General features: G+C 45.8%; 1 protein-coding gene across 1 annotated transcript in view; it reads right to left on the bottom strand.

The window, feature by feature from the left end:
• Positions 1-22,670, bottom strand: part of RXRG (retinoid X receptor gamma) — a gene marked incomplete at both ends in the record, with an annotated part of 43,742 nt that overhangs the window by 8,185 nt on the left and 12,887 nt on the right. Inside the window, 6 exons of the mRNA XM_082832574.1 lie at positions 865-997; positions 2,294-2,423; positions 2,540-2,700; positions 8,487-8,666; positions 10,834-10,978; positions 19,134-19,381. Coding sequence (XP_082688700.1) covers positions 865-997; positions 2,294-2,423; positions 2,540-2,700; positions 8,487-8,666; positions 10,834-10,978; positions 19,134-19,381 — 997 coding nt within the window. The remainder of the gene's footprint in view (positions 1-864; positions 998-2,293; positions 2,424-2,539; positions 2,701-8,486; positions 8,667-10,833; positions 10,979-19,133; positions 19,382-22,670) is intronic.

Below are 22,670 nucleotides of genomic sequence, written 5' to 3'. Positions count from 1 at the left end.
GGGAATTGGCAGAAATGCAACGGGCAAAGCAGGGTGAGGGCATCGCATGTCTGGAAGAACACTGCAAAGGACGGCATTCCGTGACAGGGCAGAAATTTCTAGACACCATCAAGAGGGCTGAGTCAACTGAAGACCATGATAGTCTCCATGTGGAACATGTTGTGGGAAAAGGCAGGGAAGGAGTAGGGACATCTTAGCTGGACATGCGCATGGCCCTGGAAGACCATTTATGGTGGGGTTCGGAAGGGACCACAGGGCCCTGGCATTGGACAGAGAGACTATTTTCAATCTTACTCTTCCTTTCCCAGTTCTCCGTCCTTTCACCCACCCATTCATCTCTCATCTCTTTAAATCGCCTGGCTTAATTTTCCTTTAGAACCATTTAAGGCACAGAAGCCCAGACTGAGGCTGTTGCTCTTATAGCAGAATTCCCCCAGAGAGCCTGATGCAGAGACCAGCAAAAACCTCAGCTCATCTTTTCCAGATTCCTAAAGTCAGATCCTAAACTCTCATTCCCATCCAGGCCCCCTTGGATAAGCAGTTCAAACTCCCCACTCCTACCTTACTAGGTAATGTCAACAATACAGTCTCTTCCCTGGAAACCTTTAGGGATAATAGGGTCTTTCATCTGCCAGCAACTCTGTTGGCCTCTGACTGACCCCATCTCCTTGGATAACCGTTTCTTTTAATCCCTTTCTCATTCCCCAGGTTTATGTTTTCATGTGCTGAATGGTCTCTGCTTCCAGCCAGTACAGCTGATTGGGCTGTCCATCCTACATCCCAGCACTACCCACAGGTACACACACACACATGCACACATGTGTACACACACACATACAAGCACTGGAAGTAGAATAGAGCCACCTGTCAAAGATGGAGCCAACCCCAGCACTGTGGGCACTGCTCCGGTGGACGTGTAAACCCGTGGCCAGAAGGATGCCATCCTGCACAGAAACCGAGCGGTGGGAAAAGGAGGCGATCAGCAATTCATTCCACCCTGCAAGAATAAGAAGGAGGCCTTGAGGGAAACCTGACCACACTCTTGCTTCATTGATAATCACCCAAGGCATGTACTATTATCCTTTGGAATAAAAGCAGAACCAGAAATCCAGGGAGGTCAAAAACTAGTTCCAGACGACACCACTAATTAGTGAGGGAACAAAGGGTAAGAGTGGGCTCCCCTGACTCGTGGGTCTGCTCCTCTCCCACAGTCTCTCCAATGCAGCGCAGAATGGCAGCTTGAGGGCAAGGACTCTTTTTTTCCCTCCAGTCCATCAACAAATATGGATTGAACACGTAACAGTAACGGTCACTGTGTTAGCTGCCATGGTAGATAAAGCGAGTATACCCTGCAGTGTCTGCCCCCAGGACATGACAAGCTGGTTTTACTTCTTAGGCGTTGTTTAGTAGCACCCAGCACGGCATGTAGCTTTCCATCGACACTCAGGGATCGCTCATTATCTAATAGGGATGAAATAAGTGGACTGGCTCCCCAGGCTCAGCGAATCTTCATGAAATGTCCCTGCCGGCTCCATGACAAAGAGGAGATTTGGCCTGTGTCAACTGCACAGTGTCCCAGAAATGGGAGGCTAGAGAGATGATAGCATGTAGAATCTTAAAATAGGAAGGGACCCTGGAATCTTTCTAGTAAAAGCCTGAGCAAAAATCTTTGGCTTCCCCTATTTCACCTGTGAAATGGGAATATCTCTGTTTTCCAATTTCATAATAGTTAATGAGGCACAGCTTCAGATTGTCTTGAATAACAATCATTTAACTGTCATTGAAAATTAAATGCAAATTATAAAGGCTGCATAAAATTTGCAAGAAAGAGCCTTTCTTGGTCACTAAAAGGATTCTAGGAAGCAGTTTAAGAGAACCGATGGACAGAAAAATCTCATTAAATAGAAAATTCTCACCTTCTTGTAAACCTGCCTTGTTTTTTTAATTATGTGTGTGTTTAAAAGTTATTTTTCTCTGATAATAAAATGCATGTAGAAACTAATAAAAATTTCATTAAGTATAAAAGAGAAAATTTAAATATTAAAAAAAAGAAAAAGAGTCTTACTCCTCCATTAACAGTGTTTCATTTGGAGATGAAAGTTTTGGGGGCGGGCCATCCAAATTTCAGAGCTTACCAATAATATAAAAAAGAACAACCTCGGATAGGGTTATCCTGTCTCAGCAAGGTGCACAGCTTGGATGGGTTACAGCTCCATCAGGTCACTTGTTTTAGGATCCCTAGGGTAATTTCAAAATGGCAACCCAAGAAGAAAGGAGCCCTGGTATCCCTTACCTGCCCGGAGCAGAATGACCTGGTCCTCCAAGGTGAGGTCAGAGAAGTGGGGAATACGCTTGGCCCATTCAACGAGAGTAAAGAGCTGCTTGTCAGCAGCATGGCATATGTTGGTGACAGGGTCATTTGTCTAAAAAAGGAACAAAGTACTCTGAACGGACAGGTTCTAGGACTCAAACATACTCCTTCCCCATCTCCAGCCCCCTCCAAGAAATAGGATATGGATGGAGATCTAAGACCACCTACCGAATTCTCCATGTTCATGTCACCGTAGGATTCTGTCTTTGGTTCAACAGCAAGTTCAGCCTCCAGAATCCTCTCCACGGGCATATCTTCATGGCCACTACTGGCACATTCTGCCTCACTCTCAGCCCGCTCCCGGCTTCTCTGCCTTTCTTCTTGCACAGCTGGCAGGGACAAGGACGTGCAGACGTTACCATATGCCCAGGACAACTGTGGGAAGGTTAATTACATCCCTAAGCCTCATTTTCCTCCTCTGTAAAATGGGCATCATGGTGGCAATGAATCAGAGATGCTGTCATGTTAACAGATGAAACCAAGAAAGCAGAGCTGAGCTGTTTTCTTATGCCTGTGCCAAACTATGGGTTTTTTCCGTCCATAGTCTTTCCAGTTCATTATGGTGACCACTCTAAATGTGCCTTTTAAGCTTTAATAACCTCCGATTCTGCCCTTTCTTTTAATGAACCACTGTCTCCTTGCATGCTGTCTCCCCTATCCTTCCTCCACCTGCTATCTCTAATAAACCGGGAGCATGCAGTAGTTAAGTAACGAGCACATTACTCTAAAAATTCCCTCTGTCAGATCCTGCGCATCATTCTTGGCATTCACGTCCCATTAGGTCTGCCCCTGGTGCACCGGCCTGAACACAGCATCACCTGATCTGACTTGTCAGGGAAGATCTTCACGGAGCCATGTGGGTATTTAGTAAGTGAAAGGGTGGAATAATGTCACCTAGATGACATTTCAGAATCAGCAGCTGATTTGGGGGGTGGGGAAGGGTACACAGGCAAAGGTGGAGGCTAGAATTTTCTCAGATTCCCCAAGTTTAGGGTTTTCATCAAAGAACCCTCTGGGTCTATACATTAGAATGTCAGGCAGACCCCTTTCCCAATTCTGTGCTCTTCACTGGGAGAACAGTCTCTATGGGGTTAGTTGCCATCCTCTCGAAAGCTTCAGTTTCCATCTTCTTATTCCCAGTAGCAATAAGCAGAATTCAGTATTGGCACACATTTTCTAAATCCCAAGAATCGAGAAAATTATACTCTAAGCAGTGGCCCAGAGGGACCTCAGTGACAGCTATTCCATGAGCAACTTCTACGTCTCATCTCCTCTCCTTTCCTCCCCTTTGTCCACTTTCCAAGGTACCTCCTACTCTCTGAGCCACAAGGCTGCGGAATGAACTGGGACTGGATGCTGGACATCGAGTTTGTCACGCAAGTGATATTATTGATCTCTCAAAGTAGGTCAGAGAAGGGTCTGACAGCACAAATCTGGCTGGTACATCACTGTCTCTAATAGAGACACACCAAGAAACCTCAAGATGAGAATGATATTCAGGGGTTGAGAGGGAGGGAGGGTAGGAAGGAAGGAGTAAAGGAAGAAAGGAAAGAGAGATTAAAGCAGGAGAGTAAGAAAAAGAAGAAATGGACGAGAAAAAGAGCAGAGAAGAGCAAAAATCAGGTACCGTGGAGTCAAAGAAATCTTTTTCAAAATGGGCCCGACCGCTTCCTAGATAGTAACGTCGGACATGGTACTCAGCTTACGAAGCCTCAGTTTCCTTGTATGTACAGTGGGGATTATAGTACTTACCTGAGATTGTTTTATGAAGATTAAACGAAACAATTATTTTAAAGTTTTTTGAAAAGTAGCATTTCCCCTCCCCTTGGCCTCTCTTTACACTCTCGGGCTCTGCTCTGGTCCTCTCTCTATCCCTGCTGTTGGCCTCTTCCTCCCTCTCCCTGTTTCTCTTTTCCCCTCATCCTTTCTTTCTGTCCATTTGGTTAGCCTTCATTCACTGACAACATACAGAAACTCTCATATGTGTTTTTTATCATCAGTTGGATTTGCTGGTTAAAGTTGAATGCTTCTTGTATTAATGTTTTTTAAAGGTAGGTTAATGGGCATCTATTTGTCTTGATTTGAAAAGATGGGGGAAAGCAAACCAAGTTCCTCTTGTGGCCCTCAATTGATCTCTTCTACAGATTTGTAGCACTCAAGGAAAACAACCTTCACGCTCCAAAGAAAATAACCTTGGCTTCAGGGAATTAGATTCTAATTCCAATTTTGCAATTCACTGAGTGATCCTTTGCTATTCAGTTCTCCTTTTTGTGACATAAATCTTACTGTCATCAATGAGGAGTCATGTATCTGTTGTTGAAGCAAATCTTCTATGGCGCATTCTGAGCTACTGCTACTCAGTACATCAGGGTACATTGAGGGGCCAGTGGGACCTAAAACAGGATTTTCCATTAGTCCAACATACATTTATTGTGATGTATTAAAATAGCCAAAATGTATGGAGCCCCTTCTCTGTGTCAGAATTATGCTCAACACTTTTCATAATTAACCCCCACAAGAACCCTCTGAAATGCTACGAACCACAGAGAAGTTAGGTAACCTGCCTGAGGTCACAGAGCTAGGAAGTGGTGAAGCCAGCATGTAGACCCAGGCTGGCTGCCTCCTGAGCTTACCCCTGACTCCAAGGCTCTGGGCTGGTTGGATTAATAGACCCACAAGAATGTCAAGTGCTGACCACAAATTGCCTCAAAAATAATCCATTCTCTTACTACCCAAACCACATTATATGACCCAAAATTATGGAAATAGACTTCCCCAGAACCCCTGAGGATCGTTTGGTGGCCTGGAAGTCAGAGGGTCCCAGTGCTACACCCACTCTGCCATTAGCTTGCCATGTAAGCTTAGGCAAGACCCCTAGCCTCTCAGAACCTCTGCTTCTTCTTTCAGGAAATGACTGTGTTACATCAGACACTCCAGCTTCACCATTATGTACCCTGGTTTTAGGCAGGTGAATTCTGAGCCCACCCCACTTTCATCTCTCTCTGTCTGTCCAACTCTCTAGGAATGTAAATTCCATAGTATCACTCAGTTATCTGTTCCAGGATTTTATTAGTTTTGTCCTCAAGAAAGTGCCTGAACTGAGCCCCAAATTCCGTAAATGAAGGCCAGAAATGATAGTGGCGAAGGAAAGGCTGTCCAGTAACTTTTTAAAAGTGACCCTCGATATAGTGAGATGAAGAACTGATTCGCTTTTTGCCTTCTCTTTGTCAGGGCGAATAGTATCAATTCCTTTAGCAATTTCTCAGAGAGCCCCTTTCCCCTTCCTAATCTTTACTCCTCAGCTTTTCATCATTCCTGTTGCCCCACATTATTTGTTTTTTTTAATGCAGGAACCAAAACTGGACCCTACTTGCTATGAAAGAATCATAAATAATACTAGGTTTAAAAGAAGCACTGCCCATGCTCTTACAATCCACATGTCCCTGTTTGACTTAAAATAAAGAACCACGCTTCCCATCATTTGCTCTGTGAACCACTCTGACCCTAATTGAGCCAGAAATATTCAGGTTGAGTGGTTTTTTTTTTTGTTTTGTTTTGTTTTGTTTTTTTGCGGTACGCAGCCTCTCACTGTTGTGGCCTCTCCCGTTGCGGAGTGCACGCTCCGGACGCGCAGGCTCAGTGGCCATGGCTCACGGGCGCAGCCGCTGCGCGGCATGTGGGATCCTCCCGGACTGGGGCATGAACCCATGTCCCCTGCATCGGCAGGCGGACTCTCAACCACTGCGCCACCAGGGAAGCCCTCAGGTTGAGTTTTGAGAATCAGAATTAGACTGTGAGGCAGGAGAATCGAGTATAGGTGATTTGCAATCTGCAGCAATCATGCTCTATGCTGATGAGAGACACACTTTGGGGGAATTAATTTTATGTTTTGACTATCACAGTGGTGGAAGCTACAAAGAGTATCAATTCTATCCCAGTGAAGAGGAGACAGTCTCCACCAGCTGATTTTTCGCATCACATGCTCCAGTCTAGAAAATTGTCGACCCCTCTACAGCAAGTATGACACAAGCATGAAGTAGTCACTCAAGTCATACTTGATGAATGAATGACTGAGTGAATGAATCCTTTTTAGAAGCTCCTGCATTACTAAAACTTATGATTCCGATATTTAGTTTAAATCACTCATCCATTCTCTCAACAGTTTTTTCTTAAATGTCTACTATGTGCTAGTCACTGGTGATATAGCCTTGGGGGGACAAAAGGCAGGAAAAATATCCCTGCGTTCTTGGAGACAGACAGCAGACAAAAGTTTAAAGTACGTTAGATAGTGGTAAGTGCTGTGGGAAAGAGACTGGGAAGTATGAGGGTGTTTGGGGCAATCTGAGACAGTGTAGTCAGGCAAAGCTTTATCAAGAAGTTGACAATCAGGTAAAGGTACGAAGGAGGAGAAGTGAGTCATGCAGGTACCTGGGAAGAGGGCAGTCCAAGCAGACAGAACAGTAAGTGCAAAGGCCCTAAAGTGGGAGCACCCCTGATGGCCCAGCAAAGACACTAGGAAGGCTGGAGCAGAGAGACATGGGGCAGCCAGACTATGTATGACCTTGAAGTCATGACCAGAATTTTGCCTTTCTTTTCTGAGTAAGAAGGGAAGGCATCAGAGGGTTTTGGTGAAGGAAAGGCTTCACCTGACCCACTTGTTCAAAGCCTTACTCAGGTTGCTTTGATAAGGAGAGACCGAAGGAAGATAAAGACGGAAGCAGGGAAACTTCTCAGGAGGCTATTTGTATTATTACTAAAAAGAGTGGTGGCTTGGTGATAACAGTAAAAATAGTGAGACATGGAAAGATTCTGAACATCTTTTGAGAAAGAGAGAAGATTTCCTCACCCATTGAATGTGGTGTATGAAAGAAAAAGAGGTGTCCAATGGCTTTTGGTCTGAGCAACTGAAAAATGACTATTTCCTAAAATGGGGAGGACCGTGTGATGAACAGGTTAGGAGGACAGATTTGGGGGTCTGTCAATTTGAGATTCTGATCTGGGAGTAAGCGATCTGGGAGTAAGGTGGGTACCCATACCCACCTACCTTGGGGACCTTGGAAAACTCACTCCATCTGTCCAAGCCTGTTTCCTTGGCTGTAGAATGGTTAGGGTTATTAAGTTATTCTCAAGGGCCACCTCCATCTCAAACATGCTAGGAATATCATCTTTTTTCCTTCTTGGTAGCATTCTCTCTTAGAAGGGGCTCAAACTTTTTCTTCATTGGTCCTTTCAGTCAGCCTCCCCTCTCCTCACAGAAAAGAAGTTCTTCAAGAATAAGAAGCCACCTGGGAGTGACTAAACGCCTTGTTCCCATTTCCTAGAGAGAGAGGCAGGACCTCCTTACTCTGAAATCTATTAAGATTCACCATTTACTACACCCTGTACTTGCTTGAGTTCACCAGCTAATTAACTGCCCAATTCAGGTTATTTGTATTACTTAACAGAAAGCCTTTTTGATCTGTACATAAACAGAAAGCACTTTCAGATTTTTTTTTTTCTACAGCAACCCAGCTAACCCACACTGTAAGTTTGAAAGATGTAACATTTAAAAACGCATGATGACGATCTCTCTGAATGAGAAGGCAAAGTCTGATTATTGGTAATGCCAATAATCCCCAAAGACTTTGGAATACACCAATCTCAGAGGATTTGTAGCAGACCAAGGTTATAAAAACCCAGAGAGATTAATCAAACCAGCAAGCTTCCCCAGAGTGAGGATTAGAGGGGAGAAGTCAGCTCTGCCCAGAAGGTCAGACTGATGTCCCAGCACACAGCGACCCCGAGACCTCAGTTCTGATGCTGTCTGGCTATTGGAAGAGCAAGGGAGAGGGTCCAGTTTGGACCATCATCTGAGGTCCAGGAGAGGATAGGTGAACATGGAGGAGGAAGATGCTCTTGCTCTCTTTGCTCGGGGGTACACACTTACCAGGGCAGGAAGCATTCAACTGAAATACTCGAGAAATCATGGTACCCAAAGTCATTCCCCCCTCCGCTTCAAACTTCTTCCACATAGTCCAGCCTAGCAGGACTCTGTCCTACGTCCTGCACTTGTTTCCATCATTTATATGCAAACTGCTCTCCCCTGAGTGGAGGGAGGGGTAGTGGGGAACCTCACCTTCCCTCTTCATGCCCATGACAAGGCACTTCTGATAGCGACAGTACTGGCAGCGGTTGCGCTGACGCTTGTCAATGAGGCAGTCTTTATTATCCCGACACGTGTAGATGAGGTCTTTCCTTATGGTTCTCTTGAAGAACCCTTTGCAGCCTTCACAACTGTACACACCGTAGTGCTTTCCTGGTCACAAGAAAAGGACATTCCATAAGTTATTCTTGTGTTTATTTGGGTCTTTCATGCAAAAGAACCCCTTGGCTCTCGCCTAGGAAACTGGCGCATCACCTAGGCAATGGGACAGAAAGCAAAGCAGGGAATGCAGGCTTGATGACAGGAACCAAACCAAGGCAGAGTAAATATGCCCTTCCTCGTGTCTACCCTCTGGAAGCGACTCTCTGGAGTCACCAATTCCAGAGATCATTATTAGAAAAGTCCTGACCTAAGATTTTGCTTACATTTATTGAATAGGGCAACTCTTATGTTTAGTTAAGCAAAATGTTCTGCCTTCATTTAAGACATCAGTATACATAAGAAATAAAACTATTTATGCTTGTTACATGTTATCTAGCAGGAAAAGAACCTCAGCTTCACACATATTTCCCCATAATTGAAGCCCAAGGACTTAGGAATCTCACTTAAAAGTATTATCCTCTATCATAAACTATGAACAAGAACCTGAGTTATAAATTTTTTTATATACTACTGCCTATTGGAGGAGTAAACTGGCTATGATCTTTATGGCATAATATGACATATAATCTTGAGATGTGACAAAAAGATCTGATGGAAGGTAGTTTTGCTTGATCCAGAATAATCTGTTACATGTTTCATTGCCCTTATTACCTGTTCCACGCATCCAGTTTTCCAGGACTCCAGCCAGAGATGGCTAATTTGGTCAGGAGAGCCACCATACCCATGCCCACATAGGCATCAAGAATCAATCACCATACTCTTTCTAAGTAGAAATCTTCCCAATACTACACACCATGCAGCTATGCTCAATGGACTGGAATTGTGGGACTTGAAAAATATAATGAAACAGATCATTCACAACATATTTATGTCTGATTCTTGAGTATGACATGTGATGCTGTTTAGTTATAGACCTGTCATGACGTTCTAATTTGGTTGTATTTAGGCTGATATCGAAGTGAACTTGAAGTCCCTGAGAACTAGCCAGTGTACATATCTGCATCCCAGGAGCTTACATTTCAGAGGAAGCCACTCTAAGATGCAATGGTGGCTAGAGATAGCCTGCTTGATGAAGTTAGTCTGTGCCTAATCAGTTGACTATACTAATTTCCTGAACTCATAATAAATACAGGCTTTTATCTTGGGCTCAAAGAACCTAATGCTCTCAGCTCTGAAGTATTTGTCTTTAAGAAACATGGGACCAATTTGTCATTCCCGTGGTTCTTCCATATACGAAAGAACTGCCCAACTTTCAATTAAACCATAGCAGAAAAAACTCTCTATCAGCGTGTCTGGAATTAAGTTGCTATGGCAATGGTCAAGTCTGCATGATTTGGAAACAACTTTTTGAGAACAAGCAAACATCAGCTGTGTAGCTAAGTTCCAGGCACCTGGAACTTTCAGTGGAGTCACATTTTGCAGGGACTTTGGTGACCATAAAAAGGTGAGAAAATATTGTCAGCTATCATAGACAACTATAGAAAAGAATCTTCCTCATTCATCAAATCAGAGATTCAAATGTCATCAAAATTGTTGAGATGGGGAGTGGGGAGGCAGGAATGATGGAGAGGTAGGGAAACAAGTCAGGAAAGAAATAATTTGGGCAAAAATGGAAAAGGATCAAAGAAGATAAAATCAGTGAAAACACACTTATTTCCACCTATGGAAACATGTTAGAAACCTAGAATGTTGTAGAAGGAAATTCGCTAAAATATCAAAGGGTTTATTTTGTTAGGAACACTATAGATAGCTCTTTGTTTTCACTGTACTTTTCTAGTTCTCCCACATTTCCTATGTTGGGATATTATTTTTAGAATTATAAAAAAATATTTTTTTAAAAATTAAAGAGACTCTAGCTTGAGATACTTGCTTATTACAACAGCTTCTCTATCCCAGATACACACGCAACACAGTAACTCCAGGGAAGGGCTTCTGAAATGTTTTCTATAAATCTAATCTCACCACATGAAATTATGCTTTAAATTCATTAAGGCTGTGGTGACAGAAATTTACAGCCTGGGCCCCAAGCTGGACCATCCTCAAAGACCCTTTTTCTCTCGTTGGGTGCAAAGGAGCCAAGTGGGCAATGGAAGAGGTGTCTTCTCTGGTATCCCCATTGCATGGGGCACTTGGGAGGAGTGTCTGCTTCTGTACATACCTGAGGATCTGTCCCCACAGATGGCACAGATGTGTTTAACCAGAGATCCAGGGCTAGTGGATGGGTAGTTCATGTTTCCAATGCCAGGAAGCCCTGGTAAGGGTTTGATGTCCTCTGAAATGCTGACACTGTTGACCACATTTAGCTGCAAGAGAAAAAAATACAATAAAACACAGAGCCAGGGTAAACCCAATCCCTGAGGCAGAAAGCAATAAGGCCATCCTTGAGGGAAAAAAAGTGGGTTCTATTTCGAGAAGTAGTTTCCAAGTACAGAGTATCTAAAATTGCCTATGAGGGATGTGAATTTAAGGGAGAAAAAGAGTAGCATAGAGGAACTAAGTCATTTCTAAATGCCAAAACCTAAACCGAAAATCACAACACATCTACATCAGAGCTCTCAGCTTTTACTCATTTTACTCATGTTTTATTTGAGCTAGAAATCCACGCTGAACAGCACACTTAGGACAAGTCCTCTGTGTATTTTTTAATTTTTTATTAACTGCATCCTGCCTATTCAGCAGTACTCCAAGGGGAGCTATGGCCCTCAGGCAAAAGACTTAGACTAGGAGAGAACCAAGGAAAATATGCAAATCCATCCGTTTAGTGAATCAACAGTCATTCACAAGCACTCACCATGTCAGGCACTGTGCCAGGCTCTGGGATACAAAGGTAAATAAAATGCACACTCTTAAGACGTTCACAGTAAAGTGGAAGAGACGATACGTGTAGTGGTCATCTCAACAAGCCTACCGAGGATGGTAAGCCAAATGCCCAAATCATTGCAATAGCACCAAAAATTAGGTTAAAAGTCCCGGATCATGTTCTTGAACTTGTCTCTAAGGAACAAATATCTTTCCATGAAAATATAAAATCTTTAGAGCCAGAGACCATCTGCCTTGTCTTCCGGGTGCCTGACGTGAACCCAGCATGGGGTAGGGAGTTGGTAGAACTGAATGGCTGAATAAACGAACGTGTGTGTATCCCTTTCTTCACCCCTTATCACAAGTTAACATTAACTCCTCACCGCCACCCCCTCCTTGTCTCCCGGTGCTCTTAGGGACATGACTGAGAAGCTGCCTCTACATGTCTTGTATTCATCAAAGAAAAGTTAAATAAATACAAGCCGGTCATCCAATCAGCAGTGTTTCTGTACCCATGGGTACAGGTCAATGCTCTAGGCACTGTGAAGGGAGATATGAAACGGAGGTCTGTGTGTCATTCCTCAAAAATGATGAAAATCTCACTGAGGAGTCGGAACGTGCCCCCAGACAAAGAACACTTCCAAGTAAGTTCAAACAAAGGTGGTGCTGAGTTAAGTGTGAGTTAAGTGCCTGGTAGAGGCACCTGATGAATATCTGGGGGTTTAAGGGAAGGTCCACTAGCTTCTGCATGGTCTATGTGACTTTTGCCTAACTGAAGTGACTGTAATTCCCAAACTGAACCAACGGTAGGATTTTCTTCTCTATTCTAGGCCTTTGGGACAGAAGGAATGATCAATAAAACCTAAAATACAACAGAGCCTGAGTTAGGTTCCTTCTAAATTTACTAGCTTTTCAATTCACTAAGCAAATATTTATTGAGCATAGGAGGTGGGCAAAGGCTCTGGGTTAAATGCTGCAAGGGATGCAAAAAAGAAAAGACAGCTTTCGGGGCCTTGCTTTGAAATCAAAGTCACCAGGAATTTTTAAAAATTCATTCATAGGAGGCATGAAAACACGTCCATGGTGGGAGAATTCTCCCTCCTCTTCCTCTTTCTCCTCCCCCCTCCCCCTGCTCCCTCCTTTTTATACAAGGCTAAGGCAAGACATCTAAGTCTTATTTTCAGTATTTTGTTTTGTTTTGGTGTAATACAGGGGTACTCAACCCCAGATATACACCTGGGAGCTTTGGAAAAAATTAATTCCAGAGCCCCACATGCAAAAGTGGCCTGAGGGCCAGTATGGGCTAGGAATTCTGAGTGCCTCAAGGAAATAGTTATTAGCACTTAGTTCCACCCCGTGAAAGAGATGACCCCCCAAAAAAGAGCCCTCTAGCTAACCATGACTTTGTCTGCAAATCCTCAGATGGATAAGAAAGGTCATGGGAATAAGGAGGAGGACACCGTCACCTCGGGCTCAGGAGGCCCTCACCCACCTTCCTCTCCCACTCCCATCTCCAACAGGACCAGATCCACCACCTCCAGCCCACAGCAATCACAGAACAGTAATTATTGTTCTTGCTACTGTAGGTGCTACCATCCAAGGAAAGTTTGCTCAGCGCTAATTAGCTATTTTAATCCTTACGACAACCCTATGAGGTTTTCCTATTTTTCAGATGAGGAAATTGAGCTGTAAAGTGGTTTATTCTTAAGTTCATTCAGAAATCCTGGGATACAAAAAGGAAGGAGACACAGGCACTAACCCAAGAAACTGACCATCCCTGAGATTAAAAGCTGGTTGGGATAATGTAAGAAAGCAAGTGAGATTAGGGAAGATGTCCTGAAGGAAGGAGCATTTGAGCTGGGACTTGACAGCTTTAAAAAACGGGGAGCACAGGGAGATCAGCTTGATGCTTTGTGACCACCTAGCGGGGTGGGATGCGGAGGGAGGGAGGGAGAGGCAAGAGGGAGGGGATATGGGGATATATGTATACGTATAGCTGATTCACTTTGTTATAAAGCAGAAACTAACACACCATTGTAAAGCAATTATACTCCAATAAAGATGTTAAAAAAGTTAAAAAACGGGTAGGATTTGGATGGGCCAGTGATGGACAAAAAGTTTTGACCAACAAAGGCCTGAAGGGAAGCCCAGGTATTTGTGTCCAGTGGATGGATGGGAGACAAGGCTGGAAGGTGGGCTGTACTTGATTGCCCGGCTAAGGAGAGTGGATCTAATCTGAGAGGCAATGAGGAGCCATGAGGTTTCCAGCAGAGAAAAAAGGTCCTCAAAGTATGAGGCAGCAGCATGGGGAAAGACGGAAGGAGAGAGACACCAAGCCTATTGCCCCTGCCCAGGTACCATGTTAGGTGCCTTCCCAGACCTAACAGGTGGGAGCTGGAACCCCGGGCTCCTGGATCTCAGGTCATCGTTCCTCCTTCCCCACATCGTCTGTCTTGTGTGGCAGGAGCTCCCCAGACCGCCCCTGCCCTGACTGCTTCCTGCCCCACCTCATTGGCAATGAGCACCCAGAGGAACCAACTTGCTTCTGGCCACTCTCTCCTGGAAGCCTCTCTCCGACATCTCTCCTCTTCCTGAGTTGGGCTGGCATTAGGAGGCAGTGGCTGGGACAGGTGGGTTGATGCCCTCATCTCCATCAGCCTCTTTGCTGGCTTGGGGTTTGCGTGGGATCAGAGCAATGGTAGATGAGATCGAAGGTGGCCCCCGGAGCTCAAACCCATTAGCTGCACGGTCCCCAGTGCTGCGGCCCCAGCTGTCTTGTTCCATTAGAAGCAGCTCTGCTGAAGTGCGCACTTTAGAGCCGGGATGTACCAGGCGGCCGGCTGCTCCTGAGAGGAACACACTTGGCTGGCCTGTCTTCCACTTGCAGTCCTCTCAGCCAGGGACTGAATGCATCCTAGATGCCCTGGAGCCATCACAGAACATTGGGAGCCACATTTCTGAGCGGCTTTCAGCCCCAATTATTCCACTCAAGGCAGATACGTGGCCAGACAAGCAGGCTGCAGGCAGGCGCACCTCTTCCAACAAGTGGTCTCCTTAGAGTGGCCTTTCTTTAACCGAGTGAGGGTCTTTGTCTAAAAAAGTACAGAGCCTGGACCTGCCACTTCCTTGCTGTGTGATCTTGACCGGGTGACTTCATTTAGAGAAGCTGTTTCCTCATCCACAGACTACAGCAGTGGTTTTTGAGCTCAGAGAGTGTGTATGGCAGGGGGTGGCGAGGTTGAGTAAGAAGACTTCACATCTCCCACCTCTAGTTCACCAGACCTGTTTTTATTTGACATGTAATGGCTTCCAAACATACTTTCACTTGAAGGAAAGACTTTATGGCTTTTTAAAAAATCATTAAACAGATGATCTTTAAGGTCTGTTCTAGCTCTAACATTTGCAATTTTTATTATCAAAGTATTCTCTGTAAAAATGCAAGCATCTGAAAGGATAATAATTTGGTTATCAAGCACTACCTGGGCAGGAATTATCAGGGACAGAACCCAGGTCAGGCAGCTGGGTCAGGAGAGGAGAAAGAGGCGGGAGTCTTCCAAAGGTAGGGCCTGCTTCGGGGTCGAGCCAACAGATATCACACTTACAAAAATGCAGCATTAAACACACACACACAGACACACACACACACTCAGAAAAACGTGATCTAGATCATTCTGTCTGAAAGCTGCATAAATATCTTCTCAATTATATATTTGGTGTTTTGGGAAATTGTTCACGCCACTTAGATACTCCCCAGGGAAGGGACTGAGTCTTAAACATTTTTTAGATCTCCAGTGCTTAGTGCAATGAATGATTGTTGAAATGAACTTCTCTAGAACCTTTCAACAACAAAGTACACACACCTGAACCAATGATCACACAGTTGCATAATATATATCACCTAGCTGTATGATATAGCACCTAGGTATAATAATAATATTAATAATACCACCTTATTGCCATAGAGTATCATAAGTGCTTAAGCAGTGATTTTTCAAATCCACATCTCCTTTGATATTCATAAAAAATCCCTGTAGGGTAATCAGGGCAAAATGTGTTACCCCACAATAGAGGAAAGGGAACTGAGATAAATATAAGTTAAAGTGGTTTGCAAAAGTTTACCCAGTCCCTGCCTCCAGAGTATCAGTTCATTTCTCTTTATTCCTCAAGACTGAAAATCCAACAAGAGTTAAAAAAAAAAAGAAGCTCAAACACCGGGAAGACAGAGCACAGAACGAGACACCCCCCCTGCTGCCCCCACACTGAGCGCTTCCCTTCACCCTCAAGTTGCACTTACCCTAGACCCAGGTCACACAAGGCGCATGTTTCCCGGACAAGTCCCACTCAGCCTCAATCCTGGGCAAGAAAGGCAGGATGCATAGGAATCGTCTATCCAGAGTGTGCAGAGTCCAGCTCACCGTGGCTAACACTAAGAGCACTAGATATCATGTGTTATCTAGTTAATTGGGCAAAGTGTCACTGCCGTGTGGCTCCAGAACCCAAGCCCCAACGCTGCTCAGCTTCACCAGTGCTGGCAAGCTTAATATAGCTCCCAAAGCCAAACTTGGCCTTGGCCTCTGCACACAGCCCAGTTGGCCAGGACCAAAGCTTTCAGCTGACCTTTCAACCCCAATCCCTCTGTACAGACATATGGTCCAGGAATAGCGGCCCTGCCACTCACATGGCTGTGAAGCTGAATTTATTGGCCAGGTTTGGCTCAATTAGACTGGAGTGTGGTGGCTAAAAGCAGGCTTGGAGGGCCGGTGCCCTGCCCCTTCCCCACCCACAAGCCCTGACACTGGTCATTACCTCACCCTGTCTTATTTCTTCCTGATACAATGATTGCCATTTGAAACTACCTGGTTTATTCATTTCGTTTTTGTCTGTCTTGCCTGCTACACTGTAATGGCCATGAAAGTACAGGCTTATTTAGTGCTTTGCCCCAGAACCTAGGACGGTATCAAATAGTGCCTGATACGGAGTAGATCCTGCTAAATAGTTATTTGAATGAATGTGAATGTCCTTTGCAAAATTTCACTTTTGTCCCAGAACTTCCACCTCTCTTTCTGTCTCTAACCTATTGACTTTGACCTGCCTTCCTGGCATCTGTTCACATGAATGAAAATGAATAAACCAATCTCTTCAAGTCCCACATTCTAAAGGGTATGGTATCACCAGCTCTGCCGATGACAGTGGGTGAGGGTGGCATAGAGCCATGTCCCTCCCCACCACTGTCTGGTCCCCACTCATCCGAGTGGTTGACATCTGGAATACACAACCAGAAGTTCACAGGGCCCTTTTCTATGCTCCCTTCGGTTCTGCCCCTACACCTTCGACAGCACGTACAACGTTGCAATTTTTCTGTGTGATGTGGCACATCCCCCACAAGACTCCTTGGGAGCACCGATTATTCATCTTTTAATCCTTGGCAGCCAACAGGAAGATCCTGGGGTCACTGGTTAAGTCAGAATACACCACAGCAGTGGGCAAACGCAGCATCATAAAGATTGAGTGGGGATGTGGAGATTTGGGGTGTAACCCTGGCTCTGCTGTGACTGGTGGTGTGAGGTTGGACACATCACCTGAGCCCACTGAGCCTATGTGGGCTGAAGGACTTAGAACTAGTGGTTCTCAGCTGGGCAGGGGTGGGGCAGTTAGAATCCTCTGCGGGAGTTTTACAACCCACACAAGGGCCAAAATATGGGATAAGGGAGAAATGTGTACTCTGAAAAAGATCCTACAGGTGAGAGCCATTAGATTACAAATTGGGGTTCAAAGGGCTGGCCAAATGGGACCCACAGAAGTACTCTGCTTGGCCCGTGGAGTACTTAAAGTCTTTGAATTTGAACGGCTTCAGGGTATGAGGGCAGCTTTGTACAGACCGCTCCAGGCTCATTCACCTACCTGTGTTACCTGCCTGGCCCCTGGCTCCTGCAATCCCTACACTAGATGATCGCTAAGGTCTTCTCCAGATTCTCTAATCCACAGATGAAAAAATTACTGAAGTCCTTACCGGCTGTAAAATTCTATGACCCCACATGGCTTTGCTCTCAGACTCCGAGCACATGAAATGTCTTAGAAGGGACTCTAGGGATAGTCTCTGAAGTTCTCTTTGTAGCAGTAAGAAATGCTAACACAGTGGGCGTCCTGCCTCTTCTTAGAACTATAAATTCAAAGGAGGCTACAGGACCTACTAATTCTGCTGCTAGATGTCTTGAGGGACCCTGGCCCAATAGTGAGATACCAGAATAGTGAGAGAGGAGAGTCTGGTAGATAAGATCATTGTTCCTAATTCTTCATATCCTTTGCATTTTGTCTTTGTAGTTCCTCCCAATGAAACAGGCACAAACTATTCCCCTGTCCCACCAATGTTGGAGTTGATCACACAATCTTCTTAGGCCAATGGGATATTAATGGACATGACGTGAGCAGAGACTTCACTGTATTTTCCTGATTTGGTTTAGACTTTCGCATTCCTGGGAGATACCTTGAGAAAAGCATGCCCCAAGAAGCTGCCGCTTCTTTAGTCTGGGACATGAGGAGCTGACCTGCACCCAGGCTGCAGCCTAGCCCAGCTCACCCACCATCTGAAACAGAGCCTTCCTAGCCAACACATAAACCTGTGAGTAAGAAAAAAATGTGTGTTTTTGTAAACCGTGGCAATATGGGGATTGTCATGCAGCATCATTACAGCAATAGCTGACCACTACAAGAAGGGAAAGTTGATAATCTCAGTGTGACATTGCTAGAAGGAAGTACACAGCATCTGGCCATCCTGTAGCTTCCTCAGAGCAACAATGTAGTATCTACCATGGATATACATCCTTGCCTCTCTTGTAGCAAAAGGCACTAGGAATTAAAGTGAGGGTTGTTTTTTTTCCCCCGAGTCTCCATAATCTTTACCTCTATCTCAGAGATAGCATGTAGGTAACACAGTCTGCCTATTTGCCTATTTATCCGTGTGCCACATCTGCCTATTTGCCCTCTCAACCGTAAGCTCCTGGAGAGCAAAGACCACAGCCTGATCATTTCGGTATCCCCTATAGCAGGGGTCCTCATCCGGTGGGGCCCCAGACTGGTACCGGTCCACTGCCTGTTAGGAACCTGGCCGCACAGCAGGAGGTGAGCGGTGGGTGAGTGAGTAAAGCTTCATCTGCCGCTCCCCACAGCTCGCATTACTGCTGAACCATCCCCCCGTCCCCCACCCCTCCCACCCCCCGATCCGTGTAAAAATTGTCTTCCACGAAACCTGTCCCTAGTGCCAAAAAGGTTGGGGACTGCTGCCCTATAGCATGTCATAGAGCACTGGGCACTTCACTGACTCGAAAAATACCCAGTATTGAGAAGAATCAAGGGGGTCCACCCCATGGAAGACAAACAGGCCTGAGAGACACTGAAATCACAGCCAGGGCTGAACCATTGAAACCACAGGGGTGGCTCCCTTTCAGCCACAGTTTTCTGGACCATGAGGCATCATCAGTTCTCTGGGGCTGCTCTGCCTGAGGGCACACTCAGTGAAGGCCCTGCAGGACAGAAGTCTGCAGAGACAACTCAATCCCTTTGCAAGCATGCATTAAGCACCTGCCGAGTGCTGCCTCTGTGCCAGGATGAAACTATTTAGGATGTCCGGAAAGACGCTGGAGAGGACAGACGGACACCTACCTGAGAGCTGGGCGGGGCAACCAAATTGATTCCTGGAGGGGCTGCAAGAGCTCCTGAGGGTGGGCCCATGGCAGAAGTGATGACTCGATATGGAGAGCCCAGGGCATTGAGGGGGGTCCCCACTGCACTCAGAGTCCGTGGGGCACTCACTGGGGTGTCAGTGTAGCTGGGGTGGCTGTCCATGGGCTTCCCTGTGGACAAGGCTGCCGACGGGCTCATGGACGTGGAGCCAGAGTGGCCGGGGGAGCCTGTAAGGAGAAGATCAAAGGTGATGAGAGGCTATGAGAACACAGGGATAGCACACTAGGACAGAGCCCCCTCCTTTTGTTTCCTATATCCTTCCCCTCCTTCCAGCCACACCTGCACACCTGTGAACTCCCGCAGCTGGTAGAATAAAGGCGAGCAAAGAGCAGAGAGGGGAAAGGGCCTGCTGAAATACTCATTGATGTGCCAGTCCTCTGGTGCACCACATGACATTCACCTTGAATTGTGTCAGATCAACAGCCAGGGCCACAGGGGCATAGCCCACATGTCCCCGGGCCTGGGTGACTGTGACCTGAGCCAGCCAGACAGGGAAGGTGAGTCAATACCAAACCCCCAGTTGGGGGATGGAGTGAGCAGGTGTCCAGGCTGCTCCAGAATTCCCTGCCTCAAATTCCTATTGCTCTGAGAACTGGGGCAGGGCTGAACCTATAAAGTCGGGAGAAATTCATTCATTCATATGTAATGAACATCTATTAAGGTGCAGGAACTACACCAGGTGCTAGGGATTCAGAACCGAAGGGAACACAGCTCCTGCCGCCGGGAACACATTCCGTAATGACCACGGGGAAGGCAGAGCCTGTTATCATGCCCTTGACGGCCAGTAGCTTTTGCAGCTTTATGCCCATAAGGTTCCTGGCCTGCCAATCTCTTGGAAGGTTAATCAGTGCTCAGGGAAGAAGACTCAGGATGCTTGGGCATGGCTCAATGGCCACAGAGGCCCAGGAAGCGCAGCCAGGACTGCCCAGAGTGTTTCTGCCTCCGGGGATAGGGAGCTGCGGCCGCAAGTGTCTATGAAATGGGCTCTGGGCAGATGGTACCTGGTACCATTTTCCCCAGATAAGTTGAGCCCAAGTTTAGCTGCAACTCAAGATGAAAGAAAAGAAGGGTGCCCCACTGTCATCTCAGGAGCTTGGCATGGAACATTCTCTCCAGAAGAGAGGAGCTGTGAGCCTGAGCGTCCGCAACAGCAGAGGAGAGACTGGGAAAATAACAGAGAAGCCCACCCTAAATCACAGTGCCACTGCCCCGTGTGGCTGGCATTGCAAGAACAGATTCAAAGAAACCATGTGTTAGGCCCCACCACGGCACCCATGCTGTCCTCGTGGGTGGGACATGAGAGGATTAAGGGGAGAGGTGTCAGTAAGCATGGTTTGCTGGAGAAACCATCCAATTCTCTCCCCTTCCTACTGGAGCCCAACACCACGCCAGGCAGATAGGATGCTGAAGGGAGTAAGTCACGTGCCTGACCTTAGGTGGTTCACTGTTGGTTCAAGGAATATCTCTTGAGTGCCTTCTACATGCAGAGAAGGCACTGCATGTCTTAAGCCTTTCGGAGACCTCAGTAGCACTGAGCGTAGTATTAGGAACAGAATTTATGGAGGGAGGTGCTCTCTTCACATTCTGGAGGGAAGCGTGGGGCATCAGAGGTATAACTGTGCAGCTATTCTTAACCATAAATGTCCCACTAGAAAATGTCAACCTGGAGTTGCCCTTGGAGCATCTGCTAGCTTAGTTAAGGTCTACTTATGGAGAGAACAGTCACTCCCATGTCTGAGGAGCCTGTGCCCTCCTAGTGATTCCACCTAAGAGTTTCAGTCTATCGGGTGTCTTGTCTCATAAACAGATGAATCCCAATCATGATCTTTTAAGTACCACAACTGAGGTGAACCAAATGCTCTGGGTCCACAGAGTAGTGGTAAAGGGGTTTAAATGAACAAGTGAGACACTTCTTATGTGTCCTGAATAGGCAATTTCCGTACATTAACTCATTTTATCCTGATAATAGGCCTATGAGTATCATCTCAGCCTTTTTTTGTTTTTTTTTTGTGTGTGTGTGTGTTTTTTTTTTATGCAGGCCTCTCACTGCTGTGGCCTCTCCCGCTGCGGAGCACAGGCTCCGGACGCGCAGGCTCAGCGGCCATGGCTCACGGGCCCAGCCGCTCCGCGGCATGTGGGATCCTCCCAGACTGTGGCACGAACCCATGTCCCCTGCATCAGCAGGCGGACTCTCAACCACTGCGCCACCAGGGAAGCCCCTCATCTCAACCTTTTACAGATGAGACCACTTAGGCTCAGTCTCACCCCCATGCTGCTCCCAGTTCCGGGATGACTTACCCCCACTTCCTTTGTCTAGCAAGTTCTGATTCATCTTTCAAGGTCTAACTCAAGTATCACCTCCTCCAGGAAGTCTTCCCTGGTATTCCTCCTCTGGTTTAATGCCCTTTTCTGTTTTGTAAGTAACAGCTTGTGTATTTCCTTGTATTTTCCACTAAATTGAGAGGGGAAAAAAGTGTCTGTTTATGTATCCTCACCACTAGCACTGTACCGGCATTAGCCGGGAAGTAAGCGGCAGAGCCTGGATTCAAACTGTCAATCTGAAGCCCGTGCTCTCTCCTGTGTGCTCTGTCAAGGATAGCAGAGATGATTCAGATAGCCATCATATCACAAAGTACAAGGTAACTCAATTATGAAATGATCTCATGCTGAAAGTTCATCTGAAGAAGAGAGAAGGGGGCACCTTCCAAGAACTCAAGACAGAAAAGACAAAAATCTTCCCAGACGGTCACTGATTAGAAAGAACAATTTTAGACTCTTCTGAGGCGCTGGAAGTCTGTGACATTTAAAGAGGCCAATGTACACCTTGAGCCTGTTACTAAGATAACATGTGACAGGTGAGTTAGGAGCCAGCCCGACTTGATGGGCAAGGAGCCGTGAACTCGGCAGGGATGACAGCTGTCCTTCCCCACAGCCAAGCCATCTGAGGGAAACCGACTTTCCCTTCCAGCGTCGGCTTTCCAAAAATGGACCAAAGGGCCCTGCATATTCTGTTTTAATTGGATCTCAGAAACTATGCCTTTCATTTCTATATCCCCAAGGTAAAGCCCAGTACCTTACACCAGGCTCAGAGCTATGGGACAGACAGGAACAAGATTTTCCTTCACACATTCATCAACCTGAGAGTTCCCAAGGTGTGGAAACTGCAACACCAGTGGTAAGGGACATTTTAGGTCGTATTTTAAGCGGTATGTAGGCAAACCTTTTGAAAATATTAATAGTTTTATATTCATTTTCACTGTCTCCTATTTACAGCAGGTGACTCTGCTTCCGTTTTTTATATAAAATGATGTTCCTCAAAATTGCTATTTAAGTTTTCAAAAGAAAAGTAAATTGACCTCAGAACACTTCTAAGTACAAGAACACATGTTCGATATCATGAAAATAGTATGCAAAGGTATGATGTTTAAGAAACATGAACTGTGCAAAATATAAAAA

The sequence above is a fragment of the Leucopleurus acutus genome, assembly GCF_964270905.1.
Source record: "Leucopleurus acutus genome assembly, chromosome: 2".
In the NCBI taxonomy this organism is placed as follows: domain Eukaryota; kingdom Metazoa; phylum Chordata; class Mammalia; order Artiodactyla; family Delphinidae; genus Leucopleurus; species Leucopleurus acutus.
The sequence above is the reverse complement of the archived record's forward strand: the minus strand, read 5'-3'. Positions and strand labels throughout refer to the sequence as shown.